At 37.7% G+C, this 20,918-nt stretch overlaps 1 protein-coding gene across 5 annotated transcripts; it reads left to right on the top strand.

Moving 5' to 3' along the window:
• The first annotated feature begins 1,005 nt into the window (after positions 1-1,005).
• On the top strand, positions 1,006-20,659 carry ankzf1 (ankyrin repeat and zinc finger peptidyl tRNA hydrolase 1). Of its 5 annotated transcripts, XM_053626335.1 has the most exons (17): positions 1,026-1,075; positions 1,198-1,356; positions 3,611-3,758; positions 5,130-5,236; positions 5,352-5,454; positions 8,347-8,522; positions 9,702-9,811; positions 11,229-11,376; positions 11,668-11,890; positions 12,274-12,363; positions 12,525-12,725; positions 12,826-12,930; positions 13,672-13,906; positions 14,188-14,299; positions 14,851-15,018; positions 15,458-15,528; positions 17,641-20,658. In XM_053626335.1, exons 3-17 carry the CDS (start codon positions 3,632-3,634, stop codon positions 17,762-17,764), a joined length of 2,100 nt encoding a protein of 699 aa, XP_053482310.1. In that variant the 5' UTR covers positions 1,026-1,075; positions 1,198-1,356; positions 3,611-3,631; the 3' UTR covers positions 17,765-20,658. The 5 variants fall into 5 exon arrangements, with proteins under 5 accessions (XP_053482314.1, XP_053482311.1, XP_053482309.1 ...); XM_053626336.1 differs by lacking the exon at positions 1,198-1,356 and having other exon boundaries at positions 1,007-1,075; positions 12,528-12,725; positions 17,641-20,659; XM_053626334.1 differs by lacking the exon at positions 1,198-1,356 and having other exon boundaries at positions 1,007-1,075.
• The last annotated feature ends 259 nt before the right edge of the window (positions 20,660-20,918 follow it).

The raw sequence follows: 20,918 nt of genomic DNA, 5'->3' as shown, positions 1-20,918 counted from the left end.
CGAGATGTTTTTCCATTCACACCACAAACGTTAAGGTGGTTTGAGTGATCAAATTACAGTGCGGACCACGTTCACTCCTGTACTTGGTGCAGTCCAGTAATCAGATCACCCGGGACACATGTTAATACCGCGTGTGAAAGAGGCTTAACACACACCCACTTCTCAATACTGTTAATTAGCCTTAAACACCACTTCTGCAGGTTCCTTTTCAACTTTACACATTACTTTTTTGTAATCATTTGTTGTCCAATATCATGCTCTTGTGTAAGTGTGTGTGTGAGTGGTGTGTGCGCTGTGCTCTTGTGCATATATTGTATATATTGTTTACTACTCTATACTATCCCTGTATGTCTACATGTGTTCCTTACCTCCCTGCTGGGGAAAAAACAAACAAACAATAGAAACCATCACAGAACTTCGAATAGTTTCCACTACAACTACCACTGCATACAAACCATGAGCTGACCATTACCATTACCCGTCCTTAATGGTATCCACTAGACATCAACATGCCACCAATAGAAGGCAACAAATTACCAGTAGAGACCCACAGGGACCATTACAGTTTCCATTAAATCAATTACATCCATCCATCCATCCATCCATCCTCTATACCGCTTTATCCTTTTCAGGGTCACGGGGAAACCTGGAGCCTATCCCAGGGAGCATCGGGCACAAGGCGGGGTACACCCTGGACAGGGTGCCAATCCATCGCAAGGCACAATCACATACACATCTTAAATCCATTACAATTCTCATTAAAACTATTACAAATTCTATGAGGGTTTCTATTGTTGCTGTTTTTTCTCAGCAGGGCTGTACAAAGACAAATTCCATGTACATGTATATGGCGATTTAAAGTTATTCTGATACTGATCCCAGTTTTCTCCTTGTAGCAGAAAATAAATAAAATAATAAAATCCGCGCTCCAGAAAGTTTGTGAATCAAGTCGATCAAATTGGCGGTGTATTATAGTAATGGCCCAATGTCTCACTAGTTGGCGGTGATGAGCTGAAATAAAATGATTTGCTGACTCCAAGAAGAAAAAGAAAGTGAAGTGAGCTCAAGCAACAAGGTACAGGTTAAAAAAAAACATTTTGGGTGTTTTTTTTAATGTTCTGCTAATTATTCTCATCTTAAAGTTGTGTCTGCTGCGTATTATGAGATTAAATGTAGCATTTATTCACGACTGTACAGCGAAGAAAACTGGAAAAGAAACATTGCTTTCTGCACCTGTATTCCGTATTTCCCTCACTATGATTGGATCAAGGGTCTCTCTATCAGCCAATTACAGCGCAGGAGCTGTGTTCTGATAGAATATCCACGCGCAGGAGGGCGGTGCCTACCGGAAAACAGGTTGGAAAGAAAAGCAAGCTAGCGCACTAGCAATGCTTGAATCGCCTGTCTTCAGGCTTCAGTATGTTTAACGCAATTAAACACCCAACTTAACCATAATTAAATGTAAACAACACAACAGACTAGCAGGATAACAATAATTAAGTTATTTAGCAATTAAAATTTCTTAATTATTTTCAGACAAAGAGTAAACTAGCTAGCTAACATTGTGAGTTTACTCCTGTATACAGCAGTCTGACTACAGTGTGTTAATGTGTATTAAAGGAAAGCCCCTGTATTAAAGGGCAGAATGGGCGCTGTGGGGTGGTTACATTTTAAAATACAACTACACTGGAAATATTTGATTATTACAAGGAAATTTTGATTGGCAACAGCCCTACAGCAGCTTTCAACAGTACAAGGGCAGTACAAACCCAAAACTAAACACAACACTATCTCGTTACAGTTGCACCTGTCAAGGGGTGGGATACATTAGCCAGCAAGTGAAAAGTCAGATCTCAAAGTTGATGTGTTGGAAGCAGGAAAAATGGGCAAGTGTAAGGATCTGAGTGACTTTGACAAGGGCCAAATTGTGATGTCTAGACGACTGGGTCAGAGCATCTCCAAAACGGCAGGTCTTTGGGGCGTTCGTGAAGACTAGCCGTCTGGTCCAATCCCACAGAAGAGCTACTGTAGCACAAACTGCTGAAAAAGTGAATGCTGGCTATTATAGAAAGGTGTCAGAGCACACAGTGCATGGCAGTTGCTGTGTATGGGGCTATACCAGATGGGCTAGCCTTCACTCCCTGCAAGCATCAATGAGTCTTGGATGCCCATGACCCTGTTGCCGGTTCACTGGTTGTCTTTTGTTGGACCACTTTTGGTGGGAACTAACCACTGCATACCGGGAACACCCCACAAGACCTGCCATTTTGGAGATGCTCTGACCCAGTCGTCTAGCCATCACAATTTGGCCCTTGTCAAAGTCTCTCAGATCCTTATGCTTCCACATTTTTCCTGCTTCCAACACGTCAACTTTGAGAACTGACTGTTCGCTTGTTACCTAATATATCCCACCACTTGACAAGATAATCAATGTTATTCATGTCACATGTCAGTGGTTTTAACATTATGGCTAATCATGGGGGACATTTTGCTGGTATGCTTTGGGACTGATTGACAGTTATGCCAGTGTTTTGAGTTCTCTGCTTTAAAGATGAGCTGATGCAGTGAGCTTGCTTCCTGTCACAGTCAGTGGAGAGTTCATTAATGTGAAATAAAATCTATCATTTTATGTCTGAATTAAGTATCATTAAAACGTTCATAGTTAACACCAGTTATCGACACTGTATGGCCAAAAGTATGTGGAAAACCTGACCACCATCATCATCAATGCCTGACCTCACTAATGCTCTTGTGGCTGAATGAGCCAAAATCCCTACAGCCACACTTGAAAATCTAGTGGAAAGCCTTCTCAGAAGTGTGGAGGTGAATAGGATGTTTAATAAATAAGCACATATGAGTATGATAGTCAGGTGTCCACAAACTTTTGTCAATGTAGTGTATATTTATTTGGGATGCCACCAAAAAAATTAGCTGAAAATAGTAAAAACAAAAAAAACACAGCACTTTCAGTTTTTAAAATGAATTTAATGGAAATTATAATTGGACACTGATTTAAAAAGCTGTTTGTTTGCTTTGATCTCCTGCCACGGTCCGAAACTATTCAAGATTTCACAAGGGACATTAGACAAGTGATTTGTAAATGGACTGAAAATGTACTGCATTACACTTTTTACTGTTCACTGTCCTTACCACTGTCACCCTGAAAAAGTTATCAAGAAATGGGAAGTGAGATTCATAGGGGGAACGTTTGAATATGTCTGCCTTAGATGGATGCGTCACTTTATCCTATCATGAAACATTTGTATTCTGGTGGTCTCTTCCATGATCCATTCACATCCACAGTGCACAAGGGCTCACTGAATGGTTTGCAGAGGATGAAAGTTATATAAATCATATGCGGTGACCTTTGCAGTCACTAGAACCACTACTGAACCCCTATAGGAAACTTTTGGAGTGACGTGTTAGACAGCATTAGAGAATTGTAGAATCTATGCCAAGGTGCATTGAAGCTTTTCTGGTGACTTTTGCTGTCCTAAAACCTACTAAAAGACACTTTGTTGTTTTTTCCTTTTCATTTGTCACCATACATTTGCTGAATAATAAGTTTCAGAGTCTGGTATGATAACTGCCCTTTTATTTATTCCCTCAGTTCCTTGAGTGTGCCTCTTTCATGATGGCCAGACCAGATCGCTGCTCTTTGTTTGACCTTGTTGTTGATCTGAAGCTCACTGATGGACTCAGGGATATTTCAGACATGCATAATCATCAGGAAACTCTCCATCTCAACATCAGAGAGGGTACATTGTGTTTTTCCAAATTAATATTTTCTTGTCAACAGCATAATGGACACTGTTTTCCACCTGTTGCTAAGAGTATATATATATATATATTTTTATATACGTATGTATGTGATTTATAAGTGATTATATGTTTTTGGGAAGTGCAATTTTTATTCTGTGCATTTGGGAACATCCACAGCAGAAGGTGAATAACAAGTGCAGGATGAATCAGGCAGATCTAGAGGGCAAGAAAATACACAACAGTAAAATTGTCAGGATCAGGCACCAAGATCACATCAGGCAGCAGGAGAACACATACAGTGCCCTCCACTAATATTGGCACCCTTGGTTAATATGAGCAAAGAATGCTTTGAAAAATTGTCTGTATTGTTTAAGCTATTGATCTTTTGTTGAAAAAAAAAATCACAAAAACTATACTCTCATGGATATCAAACAATTGCAAACAAAACACAGGTTTATAAAAAAAAAACCAAAAGCAAACTTTGTTAAATATAGGAGTGCAACATTTATTGGCACCCTTTTAATACTTTCTTTTTTTAATACTTTCTGCTACCTCCCTTTGCCAAGATAACAGCTCTTCTCCTATAATGCCTGATGAGGTTGGAGAATACATGGCAAGGGATCTGAGATCATTCCTCCATACAGAATGCAGATCCTTCAAATTTTGAGGTCCATGCTGGTGGACCTCAAATTTGGCCTATGTGTTCCCTCATATTTATATTCCTGTGAAACAGGAAGTCATGGTTGAACAATTTCCTGTTCCTAGTCACCCAGGTATACTAAAAAAAGAGTTAAATATCAGTGGGAATATATTTCAAATATATTTATCTCATATGAATTCATAGGGGTGCCAATAATTGTTGCACACCTATATTTAACAATTTTTTTTAAACCTGTTTTGTGTTTGCAATTGTTTATCCATGACAGCCGAGAATTTTTGTGAATTATTTTTAGCAAAAGTTGAAAAGGTTAAACAATAAAGACAATTTTTCACAGCCGCCTTTGCTCATATTTACCAAGAGTGCCAATATTACTGGAGGGCCCTGTACTACACAACAGAGAGAGAGTGCATTTTTGGGTATGCTCTTATCCTACAATGGTTTAAAAGGGCATGCAATTTGAGAGAGTGGTAACACAGGCTTGAGGGCACCCTAGGACATAAAGTGTTCGACTTTGTAAGAAGAAGCTCCGTCCTCTTCTGTAATCTTCATAATTCTAGGTACGAATAAAGAGCCTGCACTTTTTGATTGAAGCATGCAATATCTGTAATATTTGTACTTTACTATAATATGTGACTATGTACAGTTGATTGTAAATGAAGGTCTTGCTTCAGTGTTTAGAAATGAAGTGAAATGTATTTGATTGTAGAATTTCCTGATGATAAGAGAGGAATGGATGCAAGAAGAGACGAGGTAGTGTCAGACAGGAAGTTTTGCTCTGCGTGTCAGTGCTCGTTTGAAAGTCGTGAAGAGCAGGTGCAGTAATTTTATACAAAACTTTTCCAATCAAAATATTTACTCCACTCAGTAAACATCATGATATACAGGCTACTGTTTTATCAGATTTTCTGCACTTTTTATGGTTATTCAGATGGAGCATTATAAACTGGACTGGCATCGCTTCAATCTGAAGCAGCGACTGGCTGGAAGATCACCAGTCACAGTGGAGGAATTTGAAAAGAAGACAGGAATGGGTACTCTTATTTGCTCATCATCTCAAATTCGAGAATCTGAAAATCTCTCTAGGATCCTGAAAATCACATCCATTTTTTATTTGTACTGTATCTTATACCAAGTTAGTAAAGAAAATGTTACTTGGTATAGTGTATGTATATAGTGCACCGTTACTTATGTTCTGTTAACTGACGCCCATAAAATAAACTAGTGCCGCAACAACTAATTGATAAAATCGATAATAATCCATTATGAAAATCATTGTCAAAGTATCTCATTATCCATTAGTTAGTCTGTGTGGCGCAGGGTACATTTAGGCTGCATCCGAAATCGCGTACTACCCTACTACACAGTAGGCGAAAAGCAGTACACCAGAGGGGTAGTATGTCTGAATTCTCAGTAAGCGAGAAACAGTAGGTGAGAAATTCACACTACACACACATAGTGATTAGTACATACTGTTTCATCGGCCGTGCAGTAGGTACTGCATCGAAGGTACCATTACAGTACGCACTTTTGGATGCAGCCTTACTCATTGCGTTACTTCTGTTCCGACAACACACATGGGAGAGTACATGCTAAAGTTGTGTCCCAAATGGCGTACTGTACACTAACACTATGCACTTTCTACTCTACCATCTAATGTATGGATTTTAGAAAGGTAATATAATCTCAAATGGAACAAATGGTTTTTTATTAACCAAAAGTATAAGCCGCTTCCCCGTCGATGGCGGATGACGTCAAACGCACGTAACGCAATGCCGTTAGCTTTAGCAGAATACCCAGAGTCAAGGACAATTCATTTCTTCAGTTTACTGTTTATGTAAATGTTACCTTTTATGCGCAACATGACCACAGTCACCATCAGACGGAGGCATAATCATCAAGTGACAGTGTAAAAAAAAAGTGTGCGACCCAAGTCCTCTAAGGCAGGAGAGCATTTTATATTAAATGCCACGGAGAAGAATGTAACCTGCAAACTTTACAAAGTGGAGCTTGTGTAGCATGGAAGCTCGACATCCAAAATGCTCCACTGTGCAAGGGGCTGGGGAAACTGGTGTGAGCTGCTTAAAAGATTTATTTTATTTCAAGTTTATTGTTATTATATGCTGTATTTGCACGCTTGCAGTGTAACTTCTGTCGTTTATTATAACTAAAGTGATCTATTAGTAACGAGGCTGCCTTGCTCCTCAATCGCAATGTAGACGTGGTGATAAACAGTAGGAGCTCAAGCAAGATCTGTAATGTCTAATTAAAATGCTACGATCAAAGTAAACATAACTAAAACAAAATGCTTAAAGGCAGTGAGCAACAGAAACCGTATGAAGCAGTGAAAGTGAGATTATTAATAAAAATGAATTATTATTATTTTATTATCAGTAATGAATTTATTAATTTGCATCCATTAAAATAATGCAGAAATATTAACATATAATTTATATATAAAAACAATTTTTTATATATATATATGTATGTATGTATATAATATATAAAATACTGAAAGTATGCCCCCTCCCCCATCTGTTTAATTGAAAAAAAATATCTGATTAATCGATTATGAAAATAATCATTAGTTGCAGCCCTAAAATAAACAGATCTGCTGATCAGTTCTCAAACTTTGTCTAAAATTCTCAGTCAAATTGAATCCCTAGATAGAATATTATAATAAAAAAAATATCATAAACTTTTGGATGATTTTACATGCTTTTTTAAGGACCAGTAAAGCACATTTTGAAGCAGTAGCACTGACTGCTAAATTGTTCATCTAATAAATGACTTATAATCACTAATGCTCATATTAGCGTCCCTCTAAATTTAGAGTGAATCAGCAGAAGCAGCCCTATGTTGATCCTACTTTAAGTAGAAAGTATGCTTCACTTTTACTAGCAACAGCGTGCAGTACGCGTGCCACAAATTTCGTCATCAATAGAGGATGCGTGCCACCCGATTTTTACTTTGTATGCATAGGTCACACATGCGCATTTAATTCTTTTGCACTATTTAGTTGTTCCACAAGGTGGCAACAGTGAACCATTGATTCTCAAGGTAGTTGAAGTAAAATGGAAGAGACGGAAATGAGTGCAGGTTAGAAAGTACCTGCGTTTGTATAATTCCAGCCTTAAAGTGTATAAAGATTTGTATATGGGTGCTAATCGTGGTGAGAGATTGCCCAAGCATTGTTTTTCGTGTTGTTGTGGTTCTTCTTCGTTGTCATCCTTCATAACAACAGACCTGCTTTACTGCTCTTTACTGACTTGTAGGCCAGGAGGGGTAGTGCAAGTTGTCGAAATGCGCAAGCGTCGATTGTGTATTGAAAGTCTATGCATACGACTGTGTGCATAATCTAGCGTACACGTAAAAAAAAAAATAATAAAAACAGTTATAAAGTATACCAAAGTATACCAGTTAAGCTTCTAAGAAGTACTCGGATTCACAAAAATAAAATATATTTCAACATTTTCATGAATAATTAGTCTTAGTCAGTTAATAGCCACTAACTAAATTTCTCTTGTCCTATGTATAAGTTCATCCTGTATGTGTAAATTATCTTGTTTTAAATAAATGTCTTAGTTAAATAAAATGCCTCTTTTAAAATAATATAATATTTATATCTTAGTATTATAAATCAAAGGTAGAAACTACTTCACTAATGGTAAACTTACATGTAGACAATTATGTCATAATCAGTGTCACTGATTTTGACAGACATTTGTTGCAACTGTACTTCATTTCTTTGTGTCTGTCAGTGAGGTTTTTTTCCCATACATAGTTAGATATTATGGAAAGTTTTTTTTTTATTGTGTCCTTCAATATATTATTTGAGAATTAAATTAATAAATTGAAATTCAAATTAAATACATATTTTAAAGGTCAGTGTTATGTGTCTAATTTTCCTGTGTGTTTGTGAACAGGTGACGTCTCGAGTATTTCAGGTTCAGACTCTGAGGATGAGGAGTCACGCAGTGAGGATGACAATAATGGTGATGGTGTTATTTCTTATGGAGGCCGTTTAACTACTAGGGTTTTGCTCCAAAACTCACAGGGACAGTATTTATGTCTTTACCGCTGTGCAGTACAGAAAAGGACAGTAAGTACATTAGTAGACTTTTGCACAAAGTTTTTCATAACATGTAACTTTTGGGTTTATTTTAAGTATGTTTATAAACTTCCATATGAACAATGCTAGACTAGCCCTTATGGAAGATTTGCATGCATTTCATTTGCATGTATTCATAAGGGTTTTTACCATTAATGTAATTAGTGTTATGCTCACTGTTGTTATGAAAATGATCCAAAAATATTCTTTTGGTTTCTTACATGTAGAGTTAACCACATCTCTTGCAGTATCCTGCAGTGAAACAAGAGGAGGGAAGATTAGTGATAAATGTGTATCCTATCTCAAATTTTAATTTTTTTCACTGTGCAATTTCAGAAGTGCTTCATCATAAGTCATATGCTGCCCCCCCCCCCCAACACACACACAAACCTCTACAAACTGCATTTTCTTTTCAATAAGGACAGTGCAGTTACTATCTATCTATCTAACTATCTATCTATCTGCCTACCTACCTACCAACCCACCTACCTACCTATCTATATATACATATATATAAAATCCATGGAATAACTGCATATGTACACTAAAAGTATGCAGACACCTGACCCTTGCACCCATTTGAGGTTCTTCCAGAAACTGTTGCCACAAACACACCGTTGTATAGAATGTCTTTGTATGCTGTAGCATTTAGAATTCCTTTCACTGGAACTAAGAGACCCAAACCTGTTCCAGCATGACAATGTCCCTGTGTCCAAAGCGAGCTCCATGAGGGCATGGTTTGCCAAGTTTGGTGTGGAAGAAATCGAGTGTCCTGCACAGAACCCTGACCTCAACCCCATTGAACATCTTTGGTATGAACTGGAACACCAACTTGGTGCCAAGCCTTCCAACCCGACATCAGTGCCTGAACTCTTGTGGCTGAATGAACACAAATCACCACAGCCATGATACAAAATCTAGTGGAAAACCTTCCCAGAAGAGTGAAGGCTGTTATAGAAGCAAAGAGGAAACAATTAAATATTAATGCCCAGGGTTTTGAAATGGGCTGTTCAGTGGTCAAGTGTCCACATACATTTGGCCATATAGTGTGTATATATAGCACAACTAGTTGTGCTATAAGAACATTTATTTATCAGAGTTAGTCATAATAAAACATAAATATGATGCTTGGGCCCCTGACATTAAAAATTAATCTTCTCTGTCCTTCAGATAGACAATGGGGCAAATTTGGTCGATTCTCTGCTGAACATCTCAGAGAAGACGGTGTGGGTGATTCTGATGACAGGCGGTGGCCATTTTGCTGGAGCTGTTTATAAAGGGTCAGTAGACTCTCACAGGTTAATTCATTATCATGTTTGTTGTATCATATGTTGTATCATATGTTCTGATTTCTGTTTGTAATTTCAGACACACCAATATTATATTAACAGTGCTGTATAACCGTTTAGTTCGGGGGTGTCCATTCTTACCCGCAAAGGGTCGGTGTGGGTGCAGATTTTCATTCCAACCAAGCAGGAGCCACACCTGATTCAACCTGTTTAATCAGTTGATCTTGGCTTTCAGTAGGCTCGGGTCTGGCTTCTGCTTGGTTGGAATGAAAACCTGCACCCACACCGACCCTTTCCAGAGAAGATTGGACACCCCTGGTTTAGTTATTCACAGTTTGAATAGTGCATTATTTAAAGTACCTTGCACACTGTGCATAAAATGTTTTTAAGGTGTTAACCTACTATTTATTCACTAGAATAATTATTTTGTTTTAATTTTCCATGTATGTTATGAATGTAATGTACTGAAACAATGCATCACTGTTGACAACTGACAATTTGCAGTATAATAAACGGCATACTACAGCATGATACTGGCATTCTTCAATGATAAATGAATTTGCGTATTATTGTACAGATGGTACACTAAAGACCAAATCTCCACTGTGGTTGATGAGGGCACAGCTCTGGGGGGAAAAACTATTCATGTGCCTGCTGGTTCTAGCTTTGAAGACTAGAGGGAAGGGGTTTAAAAAGGAGAAGTGAGAGGGTAAGGTGTAATCTTACCAGTATTTCTCCTGACTTTGCTCAGAAGGAATTCTGCAGTTATTGTTGATGAGGTGAGGATGGGCTAAATTTAACATTTCTTCAGCTGGTTCAGGAGAAAGATCCTCTGCTGTGGTCCTCTGCTGACTTGGCTATGTCGCTGCCAGCAGGACATAGTGGTGTCTAGGATGTTGAGTTGCTCAAGTCCTGCATCCTTTTTTCTTTTTATAATATGATATTAGACTCTTTCACTCTTATTTGCTTTATTTATAATTTCTCTCTCACTCACTTTGTCTCCTAATTGACTGCCAGTCACTGTAAGATCAGAATGCTTTTTATTGGATGTATATGAATTTTGTATGCTCTTTTACCTCCAATTTGAACCCAACATCCATGACACAGCTATGACTGTGAATTACTATTACAGGAATGTCAAAAGAGACCACAGAGCCATTGAAACTGCAATTATGTGAGACATAGTTACTGTTCAAAAAATTCCTACTTGTCTGTTATACTTGAGATGTATGTACACGCTAGAAATGCGCACTTTTTTATTAAGTCCTTAGATAATCCCTGTTGTATGACGTGTGATGTAATTCTCTTTAAAAATCTGAAATTGTAAACAGATATGTTGATGGGTATTGGTTTGTATGATCAGATCACTTCATGGCTAGTTGCCAACAAAGTTATTCTTATTTTACAGGAAAGAGGTGCTACAGCATAAGACCTTCCACCGTTACACTGTTCGAGCAAAACGGGGAACGGCTCAGAGTGTCCGTGATGCCCAGAATAGAGCCCCCAAATCAGCTGGATCCGCTCTTCGGCGCTATAATGAGGCAGCATTAACGAAGGCAAGTACAAATTAACACTTGATTGGATGCTTGTTCCATTACACCAGACCATCTGTTTAGACTCTATAGCAAGACATTTATTTTGAAATACACACTCTATCTTCTCTTAATTTGTATATAATAACAAGAGCACAAGTTAATTTTATTTTAAATAAACCAGTAGCATACCAATAGTAAACCGATTTAAAGTTTTTTGCAGGAGGAACAGATTGAGAGGTATAAATAATTTCAGTATCCACAGTTTTTTAGATATGTACATAATAGCACTGCACACAACCACTTCCTCACCAGGATATTCAGGAGCTGCTGAAGAACTGGGCTGAATATTTAATGCAGGCCGATGCCATTTTCCTTCGAACCCCGAAATATAACCGAAGTGTGTTCTTTGGAGGCCGTGAAGCACCACTGGGGAAAAAAGACCCAAGAATTCGATCAATTCCTTTTGCTACTCGCAGAGCCACATTCAGTGAAATAACACGTGTACACGACGTCCTCTCAGTGCTGCAGATTTACGGTATGTATCTATCTAAAAGATAAAGATTTATTTATCTTTATCGATTTTTAGGTTAGTAATATCGATGATCTATATTAATATTGACAGTATTGTAAAGGGAAAAAAACTGTGACAATGCTATTGGATGTACAAACAACCAAACTAAATAAATCAGTATTTATATTCATAAAATCGATATCTATAAACAATATCAGACAGTTTAACCTCAGTACCTTAAGGGGGAAAAAAGGTTTTGGCTCTTTAAATTATAAATGTCCCTACAGTGTCAAAACATTTACATATATTTCACATGTAATCCTTTGAAAATCTTTTCAGAATTACTGTTAATTTGTTGTGTACATAATTTATTAATTATATATACATTTGTGGACCTATATTTACAGATAAGACCACAGACGTATCCAGCATTCTCAGGTTGTCCAAGAGAACGTGGCTGAAAAAACCCTCAAATGAAACCAATCGAAATGCAGCAGGTGAGTTACAGCTCTGATCACTGAAGCTGGTGTGTGTGTGTGTGTGTGTGTGTGTGTGTGTGTGTGTGTGTGTGTGTGTTTGTTTTGAGTAAATCCACACTGACACTGTATTTTTCTGTTGAAGTATGTGGATCTGTACACTTGGTGTGTCTCTGTGTCAGTAGGTTACCAGGTAGACCAACAGGAAGAGGAGGAGGAGGAGGAGGATGATGTTTCTGTACAGCTGCAGATGGAGGATCTGACGTTCACGACTTTGGATTTAAAGGAACATGAGATCAAACCCAGCAAGAAGAAACGAAGAAGGAGGAAAGAAAGAAAACCAGAGGCAACTGAAAAAGAGGGGAAATTGATGGAGAAAGAAGGTATTATTTTTCAAACCATTTTTTCACTTAAAACATTTTTGGTTGAAGTCAGTTTTGTCATTTTGTTATATATTTATTATATTTATGCATGCTCGGTTAGACTTTGTCAGCAGGGAGCTAAAGGATGAGACAGGGAATGAAAAGGCGGGAAAAGAGAAAACAGAAGGCAAGAAAAATACGAAGAACAACGAACATGATGAAGAAGGTACAATGTATGAAAGACATGGACTCAAGAATATAGATACATTTTAATATAGATGATTTTTAACATTAAATTAACAAAGTTAGTTTAAAATTTCACAAATATCAAACTAACATATCTTTTGCAGAAAGGGATTAAGTTTGGTGATGATAGGACAAACCTCAACTGACCTTCATGCACTTTGCATAGAAAGTCCACATTTTAACATCATCGGAGTTATCACCCAAAAATATACAAAAAGAGCAGTCTTCCATTGTTTAGCCCAATAAAAACAGCACATGAGCCAGTCAACATCTGGAATGATTGACAGTTGTGTAGGTATTTTGAACTCTCCAGTATTAACTGACCCCCCTGGAAGCCCTGCCCTCTTTCCTCCAATCTCACATTAGTAATGTCTCATCTTAGTTTTCTCACTCGAACATACGAACGTGGTGCGCTCGATTTCTCAGTGTCATGGTTAATGGAGAATGTTCTGAAATCATTAATATGAAATAAAATTTATTAATGAGCGTTTTATTCGCTTAATATTAGACAAGTATGTATTTAACATCAGCTAAATATATTTATTAAGCATGCATTAAAAAAAAGTTTCAGTATCCTACAAAGAAGTGTATGTGAATGGTTGAGCTTTGTGCTTACCAGTGTACTTTGCTTTATGAAAAACATTATAAAATGTTCAAAAGTGTACTAGGATTTTAGCTAAATGTTTGGCCTAGTGTTAATGTTTCATATGTGTGCATTTAGATGAAGCGTGTGTATTGTGTGAGTTCAGCATCAGAGATGCTCTCTACACTGCGTGTAAAACGGGTGACACAGAGGCGTTACGCACACTCCTGGAGCAATACAAGGACGCGCTGATCCGACTCCTTAACACACCCATTGACTCTGCCGGATATACACTGCTGCACGTGGCATCAGCAGCTGCACAGAAACATGCTGTTACTCTTTTATTGGAGATGGGAAGTGACCCAACATGCAGGTAACACAGATACACTGGAAACATCTGCTGAAAACTATACACACATATACATGGCAAAACATCTACATAGAGGCACACGCTTCAACCAGCGAATGTCCAAATATTACCAGACTCATAGTTTTTAAATAAATAAACACACGCATTGTATTCTCATAGTTTAGTATGGAATATTTTATATTCTATACAGCTGTATGCTGTGATTAAGGGTGGGAACCATTTACACTTTTATAAAGGGCATGTATTATTTCTCTCTCCTTTTTCTGTGTGTGCGGGATACACAGGGATAGGAAAGGCCAGACACCATATGCAGTCGCACCAGACAAAGAAAGCAGAAACATGTTCAGGAAATTTATGGCTGAACATCCGAACAAATATGACTATGCTAAAGCTCAGGTATGGCACACACAGGTGACCTCATCAAATGACATCATTACACTTAGCATTTATTCCAAATATTTTATTTTATCACTGTTGTCATCTTCTCTTTATCTATCTATCTAATTTTTACACATACTCACAGTCATGGGCTATGCCCTAAACCACATACAGTCATGCTAAATGATGAACCACCAGAGCTCTGTTTATTTGCTAGACGTTCATCAACTACTATGAATGCTCTCTTTTACCGTGACAGCTGTCCCAAAACATGCTACCATACATTTAAGTACAACATATATACATAATAACACATAATATTGCTATTTTTACTCATTATTTACTATGTTAATATGTGTAGACTTGCTTTATCATCATTTAATTGAAAAATAATTTGCCTCAGCAACTTTTTCACCTCAAGCCAGAAGAAAACTTTCCTCTGTATTTATTTTTTATTTCTGTTTTTTTTTTCATTAAAGTTTTCCAATGCACTGATTTGAATTGAGTTTTATTAAGAATGTGCATGCTTAATAATTAAAAGTTTGAGGTGAACAGTTGGTGTATTAAAGGTTCCAGGACCACTGACCGCTGAAATAGAGAGCAAGAAAGCAGAAAAGAAAAAGGCACAGAAGGCAGCAAAGAAGCAGCGTGAGAAGGAGCAGAGAGAGGAGAAACGAAGAGAAGAGGAGGAGCAAGAGGAGAAGAGGAGGTTTTTAGCACTTAGTGACCGAGAAAAGGTACTGTGAGAGGAGGAAAAAAATGTCTGGTAAATAGTAGGAATAAATGTGGGTCTAATGATCAACCATATGCTATGAACTTACAGTATCCAATTCTGTTGAATCTTATTTATATAACCGTTACATTTGTAAAGTATTATTAAACTATTAAAATATTACACTATTAAATCGCTTTTGAAAATGGGCATTGTCACAATGTAGCTTTACAGAAATCCAGACATAGATTTAAATTGAAATTCCTGCCAGAGCTGACAGTGGCAAGACAAACTCTGTTATGACATGAGGAAGAAACCTTCAGAGGAGCCAGACTATATTACGTATACTGCATACAGACAACAAATAGGTTCCATCGATTACCCAAAGGGCTTCTTCAGTTTGTCTTTCTGACAGTTTCTTCTTCTGGGAGTGTATAAATCATAGTGTTTGCTTGCTTGTTTAGCGAGCGCTGGCTGCAGAAAGACGACTGGCGGAGCAGGTGGCCACAACGGGAGGAACACTCACTAATATCAGGTACACGTTGCATAATGTTATTGAGTGTGTTTAGTGCTTTAAAGACTTACTTACAATTTAAAAGAGGAACGCTACATTGTGGTTTATTATAACTAGAATCGTCAAGATTTATAACTAGTTATTGACCTTTAGTATAAGGTCAGTTTAACAAAGTACATTATCCTGCTTTCTTTACCATCTCCCGCACTGTTTTTTTTGTGAATGTATTTGACGATTAGTCTACATATCGCCAAAGTGTACTATACAGTGCATCCGGAAAGTATTCACAGTGCTTCACTTTTCCCACATTTTGTTATGTTACAGCCTTATTCCAAAATGGATTAAATTCATTATTTTCCTCAAAATTCTACAAACAATACCCCATAATGACAACATGAAAGAAGTTTGTTTGAAATCTTTGCAAATTTATTAAAATTAAAAAAACAAAAATAAGCACATTTACATAAGTATTCACAGCCTTTGCACAATACTTTGTTGAAGCACCTTTGGCACCAATTACAGCCTCAAGTCCTTTTGATTATGATGCTATAAGCTTGGCACACCTATTTTTGGGCAGTTTCTCCCATTCTTCTTTGCAGGATCTCTCAAGCTCCATCAGATTGGGGAGCATCGGTGCACAGCCATTTTCAGATCTCTCCAGAGATGTTCAATCGGGTTCAAGTCTGGGCTCTGGCTGGGCCAATCAGAGACATTCACAGAGTTGTCCTGTAGCCACTCCTTTGTTATCTTGGCTGTGTGGGTCGGTGTCCTGTTGGAAGATGAACCTTCGCCCCAGTCTGAGGTCCAGAGTGCTCTGGAGCAGGTTTTCATCAAGGATGTCTCTGTACATTGCTGCATTCATCTTTCGCTCAATCCTGACTAGTCTCCCAGTTCCTGCCGCTGAAAAACATCCCCACAGCGTGATGCTGCCACCACCATGCTTCACTGTAGGGATGGTATTGGCCAGGTTTCCTCCAGACATGATGCTTGCCATTCAGGCTATAGAATTCAATCTTTGTTCAATCTTTGGTCTGAGAGTCCTTCAGGTGCCTTTTGGCAAACTCCAGGCGGGCTGTCATGTGAATTTTACTGAGGAGTGGCTTCCATCTGGCCACTCTACCATTCAGGCCTGATTGATGGAGTTCTGCAGAGATGGTTGTTCTTCTGGAAGGTTCTCCTCTCTCCACAGAGACATGCTGGAGCTCTGTCAGAGTGACCATCGGGTTTTTGGTCACCTCCCCGACTAAGGCACTTCTCCCCCGATCGCTCAGTTTGGCTGGGCGGCCAGCCCTAGGAAGAGTCCTGCTGGTTCCAGACTTCTTCCATTTACAGATGATGGAGGCCACTGTGCTCATTGGGACCTTCAGTGCTGCAGAAATGTTTCTGTACCCTTCCCCAGATCTGTGCCTCGATACAATCCTGTCTCGGAGGTCTCCAGACAATTCCTTGGACTTCATGGCTTGGTTTGTGCTCTGACATGCCTTGTTAACTGTGGAACCTTATATAGACAGGTGTGTGCCTTTCCAAATCATGTACAATCAACTGAATTTACCACAGGTGGACTCCAGTCAAGTTGTAGAAACATCTCAAGGATGATCAGTGGAAACAGGATGCACCTGAGCTCAATTTTGAGTGTCATGTCAAAGGCTGTGAATACTTATGTGCTTTTTTGTTTTTTATTTTTAATAAATTTGCAAAGATTTAAAACAAACTTCTTTCATGTTGTCATTATGGGGTATTGTTTGTAGAATTTTGATTAAAATAATGAATTTAATCAATTTTGGAATAAGCCTGTAACATAACAAAATGTGGGAAAAGTGAAGCACTGTGAATACTTTCCATATGTACTGGAACTCCTGCTGCTTGCTCCTTGATATTGCATTGGACTTAACCAACTGCTTGTGCACAGCTTGTTTAACTGCAGCCATTCATTCATCTTCGGTAAATGCTATAACTGCCCAGGGTCACTGTAGCTCACTAATTTGTTTCTATTTTGGGAACTACAACCAACTATGGTCATTAGACAACAGTGCGGAGGGACACATGCAGGATTAGAATATAAGAACTTCTGTTGTGTTGACTTGCAGTTTCTTACTCTCTGTGTGTGTGTGTGTGTGTGTGTGTTCATTGTAGGCGATGCTGGCAGTGTGGAGAATCTCTGCTGGGGAAAGTGCCATTTGAATATCTAAATTACTGTTTCTGCTCAACACGCTGTGTCCAAACACACCGTAAAAACAACAGCGCTGCCAAAATGTAACTCTGGGGAGAGATATTGTAATACTACTGCCACAACTGAAGAGCTTTCACTATAATTTATCCATTATTGCCATTTCATTTATCGTAATGTTGTTAGAGTGACGGTTTGATTTTTAATTGTGTTTAAATTTAATTATATAATTATTTACTCAGTACTGACTAATGATGAGTAATGCAAACATGAACAAAACTGTAATGGAAATAAAAAGAATAATAGAAAATATGACTCTAGCAGTAAGGGAGTGTAATTATTCATGCAATATAGTGAAATAGAAATTATATTTATTACAACTAAATTCAGATAAAATTTGAAGTGGATGAACTCATTCTCCTGTTATTTGGTCCTTTTTGTACATTTTTTTTTTTTTTAATGTCAGGACAACTGATTGTTTTCACATTTCTATCACAGGAGTATGAAATATTTCTAATACATTTAAAATTACTTTCATTTTCTAATATATGCAGAGTCATGTTTTGTTTTAATTATATAAACAATTAGTTAATAAATGGTTTTATTGCTGAATATGAAATCAGATGGCGCATCCATGTTTATATTTCAGTGATATCAGCACAGAAATTGAGACATAGGAATTTTTTTTTTTTTTTTTTAAACTAGCATCATTTTAAAAATGTCTGTTTATTAATATCTAGGGCTTTTTAAAGCCCTGTTAATAAAAACAACATTTAAGACATTTTTATGGTTTAGTAACATTTATATTTTTTATTCTTAATGTCTTAAATATCACACATTTATTTGTAGCATTGTATATTAATAAAATGGTATTTTACTTGAAGTAAACACATAAATAATACTATAATATATAAGGTCAAATTTGTGCAGCTTTCTGGTAAATATGATCCAGAAATTAAATTTGTTCTGTCAAAGTTAATTTTATTTATTTATTTATTTTTTAAATCATAGAATTTTTATTGGAAAACCGCATTTTTTCATAACACCCCAGCCAACAACCCCACCATACTTGGCCCCAACAAAATAATCACTGCCAAAACCAAAAGAAAGGGGGAAACAAAAAACAACAAACAGAAAAAAACAAAACAAAAAAAAACAATTATAAAATTTTTTAAAAAAAGATAAAAAGTAAGATGATTAGTATTTAGCGTCTACCTTCCCTCAATCCACCTCCAGGGTGCGTACATCATTGAAGTAGGTAATAAATTGTTGCCATTTTCCCAAAAATGATTCACCCCTGCCTCTGATGTTATACTTGATTTTTTCAAGTTTTAAAAAGAACATTAAATCTCTAAGCCAGACTGATATAGAGGGGGGTTGTGGAGAGGTCCAAGACAGCAATATTCTGCGCCGAGCAAGTAACAATGCAAACGCCACAACACTAGCTTGTTTATGGTTCAGAGGCTGACGCTGAGATGAAACACCAAAGATGGCAATTAAAGGACAGACATCCAATTTGATTTTAAGAACGTCAGACATAGTTTTGAAGAAAGAGTTCCAAAAGTTCTGCAATTTGGGACAGAGTGCAAACATATGACTGAGGTTACAGGGCGAAAGTTTGCATTTTTCACACGACAGGAACATTGGGATATATCTTAGATAGTTTACTCCTAGAGAGGTGAGCTATATGGACCACTTTAAATTGTACGAAACTAAGTCTAGCACATGACGTGGCAGTACATATATTATCTAACGTTCTGCCCCAGTAATCATCCTCAAGCTCCAGGCCCAATTCCTCTTCCCAAGCACTAATGGTTTTGATATTGTAAGAATTGTCCTGTGCCCAGATCGTTGCATATATCTGTGAAATAATGCCACCCTTATGACTATTCAGTTTTAACACCTCTTCCCATGCAGACTTTGTAGTTAAGGAGGGAAACCTAGCGAATAGGGAGGAGACACAATGCCTAATTTGAAAGAAACGGAATAGGTGAGATGGAGGCAGGCTGAAAGACGAGGATAATTCAGAAAAGTTTGCAAACACATTATTAATGAAAAGATCCTCAAAGCATTTCAGACCCTTCTTTTCCCCAAAAGAGAATGTGGAATCTATAAAGGAGGGGGGAAAGAGATGGTTATTACATTTAGGTGCCATGGTTGAGGCCAAGATAGATTTAAAATGTCAGCGAAACTGATAGAAAATTTTTAGAGAGGTACATACTATTGGATTATCCTTGTAGTGTGAAAGGGGTATAGGAAGGGAGGAGAACACCATAGCAGGGAGGGAAAGTTGAAATACAAGACTTCACTTCTAAGTGGCACCATGGAAGAGAGGGGGTCTGCATCCAGAGCTCCAGTTTCTGAATATTAGCCGCCCAATAATAATACATGAAATTGGGCAATGAGAGGCCACCACTTAGTCGACTCTTTTGAAGTGAAAATTTGGAAACCCTGGGAGTTTTTCTTGCCCATATAAAAGAGGAGATTAATTGGTCTATATTCTTGAATAAAGATTTGGGTAAAAACAAAGGAATGGACTGAAAAAGGTAGAGGAATTTTGGAAGAATGTTCATTTTTACTGTGTTTATTCTACCAAAAGGGGATAATGCGGTCACTATAATCGTTCAGGTGCTGGTCAAGCTCGTCAATACATCGCCCTTGTGATTCAATACCCGATTTGAAACTCTCAAAAAGATGCAACAACTGGGGTCAGAGCTGAGTGAATAGCTGCTTTCACTTGTACTGCGATGGTAGATGTTAGCTCCGCGATCAAAGTGGTGCGGAGGTTTTCCAGGTCAAACAGTAGCTTGTCACCATGACTCGTCATGCTCGGTGAAGATTTAGGCTTCCGTAGTCTTTCAGAAGCCATAAGTCCTTTCTAGTTATAATTGTAAACCGAGTAATTGAAAATGAAGGCACCAAATGTCTTAAAAAAGATTCAGGTTGCCTGAAAAGCACAATTAAAAGATAAAATGCTCGAGAACTCACTTCACACGTGCCTTCTCACTCACATGCTCAGCATTTTTATTTATTTATTTATTTTTACATGTTCTTAAACTCATGCAAGCCTAGCAAGCCTAGATTGGTTCTGTGTGACATTGGATGGTGATTTCTAAGCTTGATTTGTGATTTGAAAATTTGGCTGGACTTAGAGTCAACATTCAAAAGGATGGGGCATTTTGGCTGTGGCACTGTGACTTAGTTGGCTAAAGCACCTGTCTTGTAAACTGGAGATTCTGGGTTC

This window comes from Ictalurus furcatus, chromosome 6 (assembly GCF_023375685.1).
Source record: "Ictalurus furcatus strain D&B chromosome 6, Billie_1.0, whole genome shotgun sequence".
Classification (NCBI taxonomy): Eukaryota; Metazoa; Chordata; class Actinopteri; order Siluriformes; family Ictaluridae; genus Ictalurus; species Ictalurus furcatus.
The sequence above is the reverse complement of the archived record's forward strand: the minus strand, read 5'-3'. Positions and strand labels throughout refer to the sequence as shown.

Excerpts from the sequence above, each read along its gene's own strand:
- ankzf1 (XM_053626334.1), top strand. The coding sequence starts at position 3,632 with ATGATGGCCAGACCAGATCGCTGCTCTTTGTTTGACCTTGTTGTTGAT. Across the intron at positions 8,523-9,701 it reads GTGCAGTACAGAAAAGGACA|ATAGACAATGGGGCAAATTT; the intron begins GTAAGTACATTA and ends TCTGTCCTTCAG. Across the intron at positions 11,891-12,273 it reads CTCAGTGCTGCAGATTTACG|ATAAGACCACAGACGTATCC; the intron begins GTATGTATCTAT and ends CTATATTTACAG.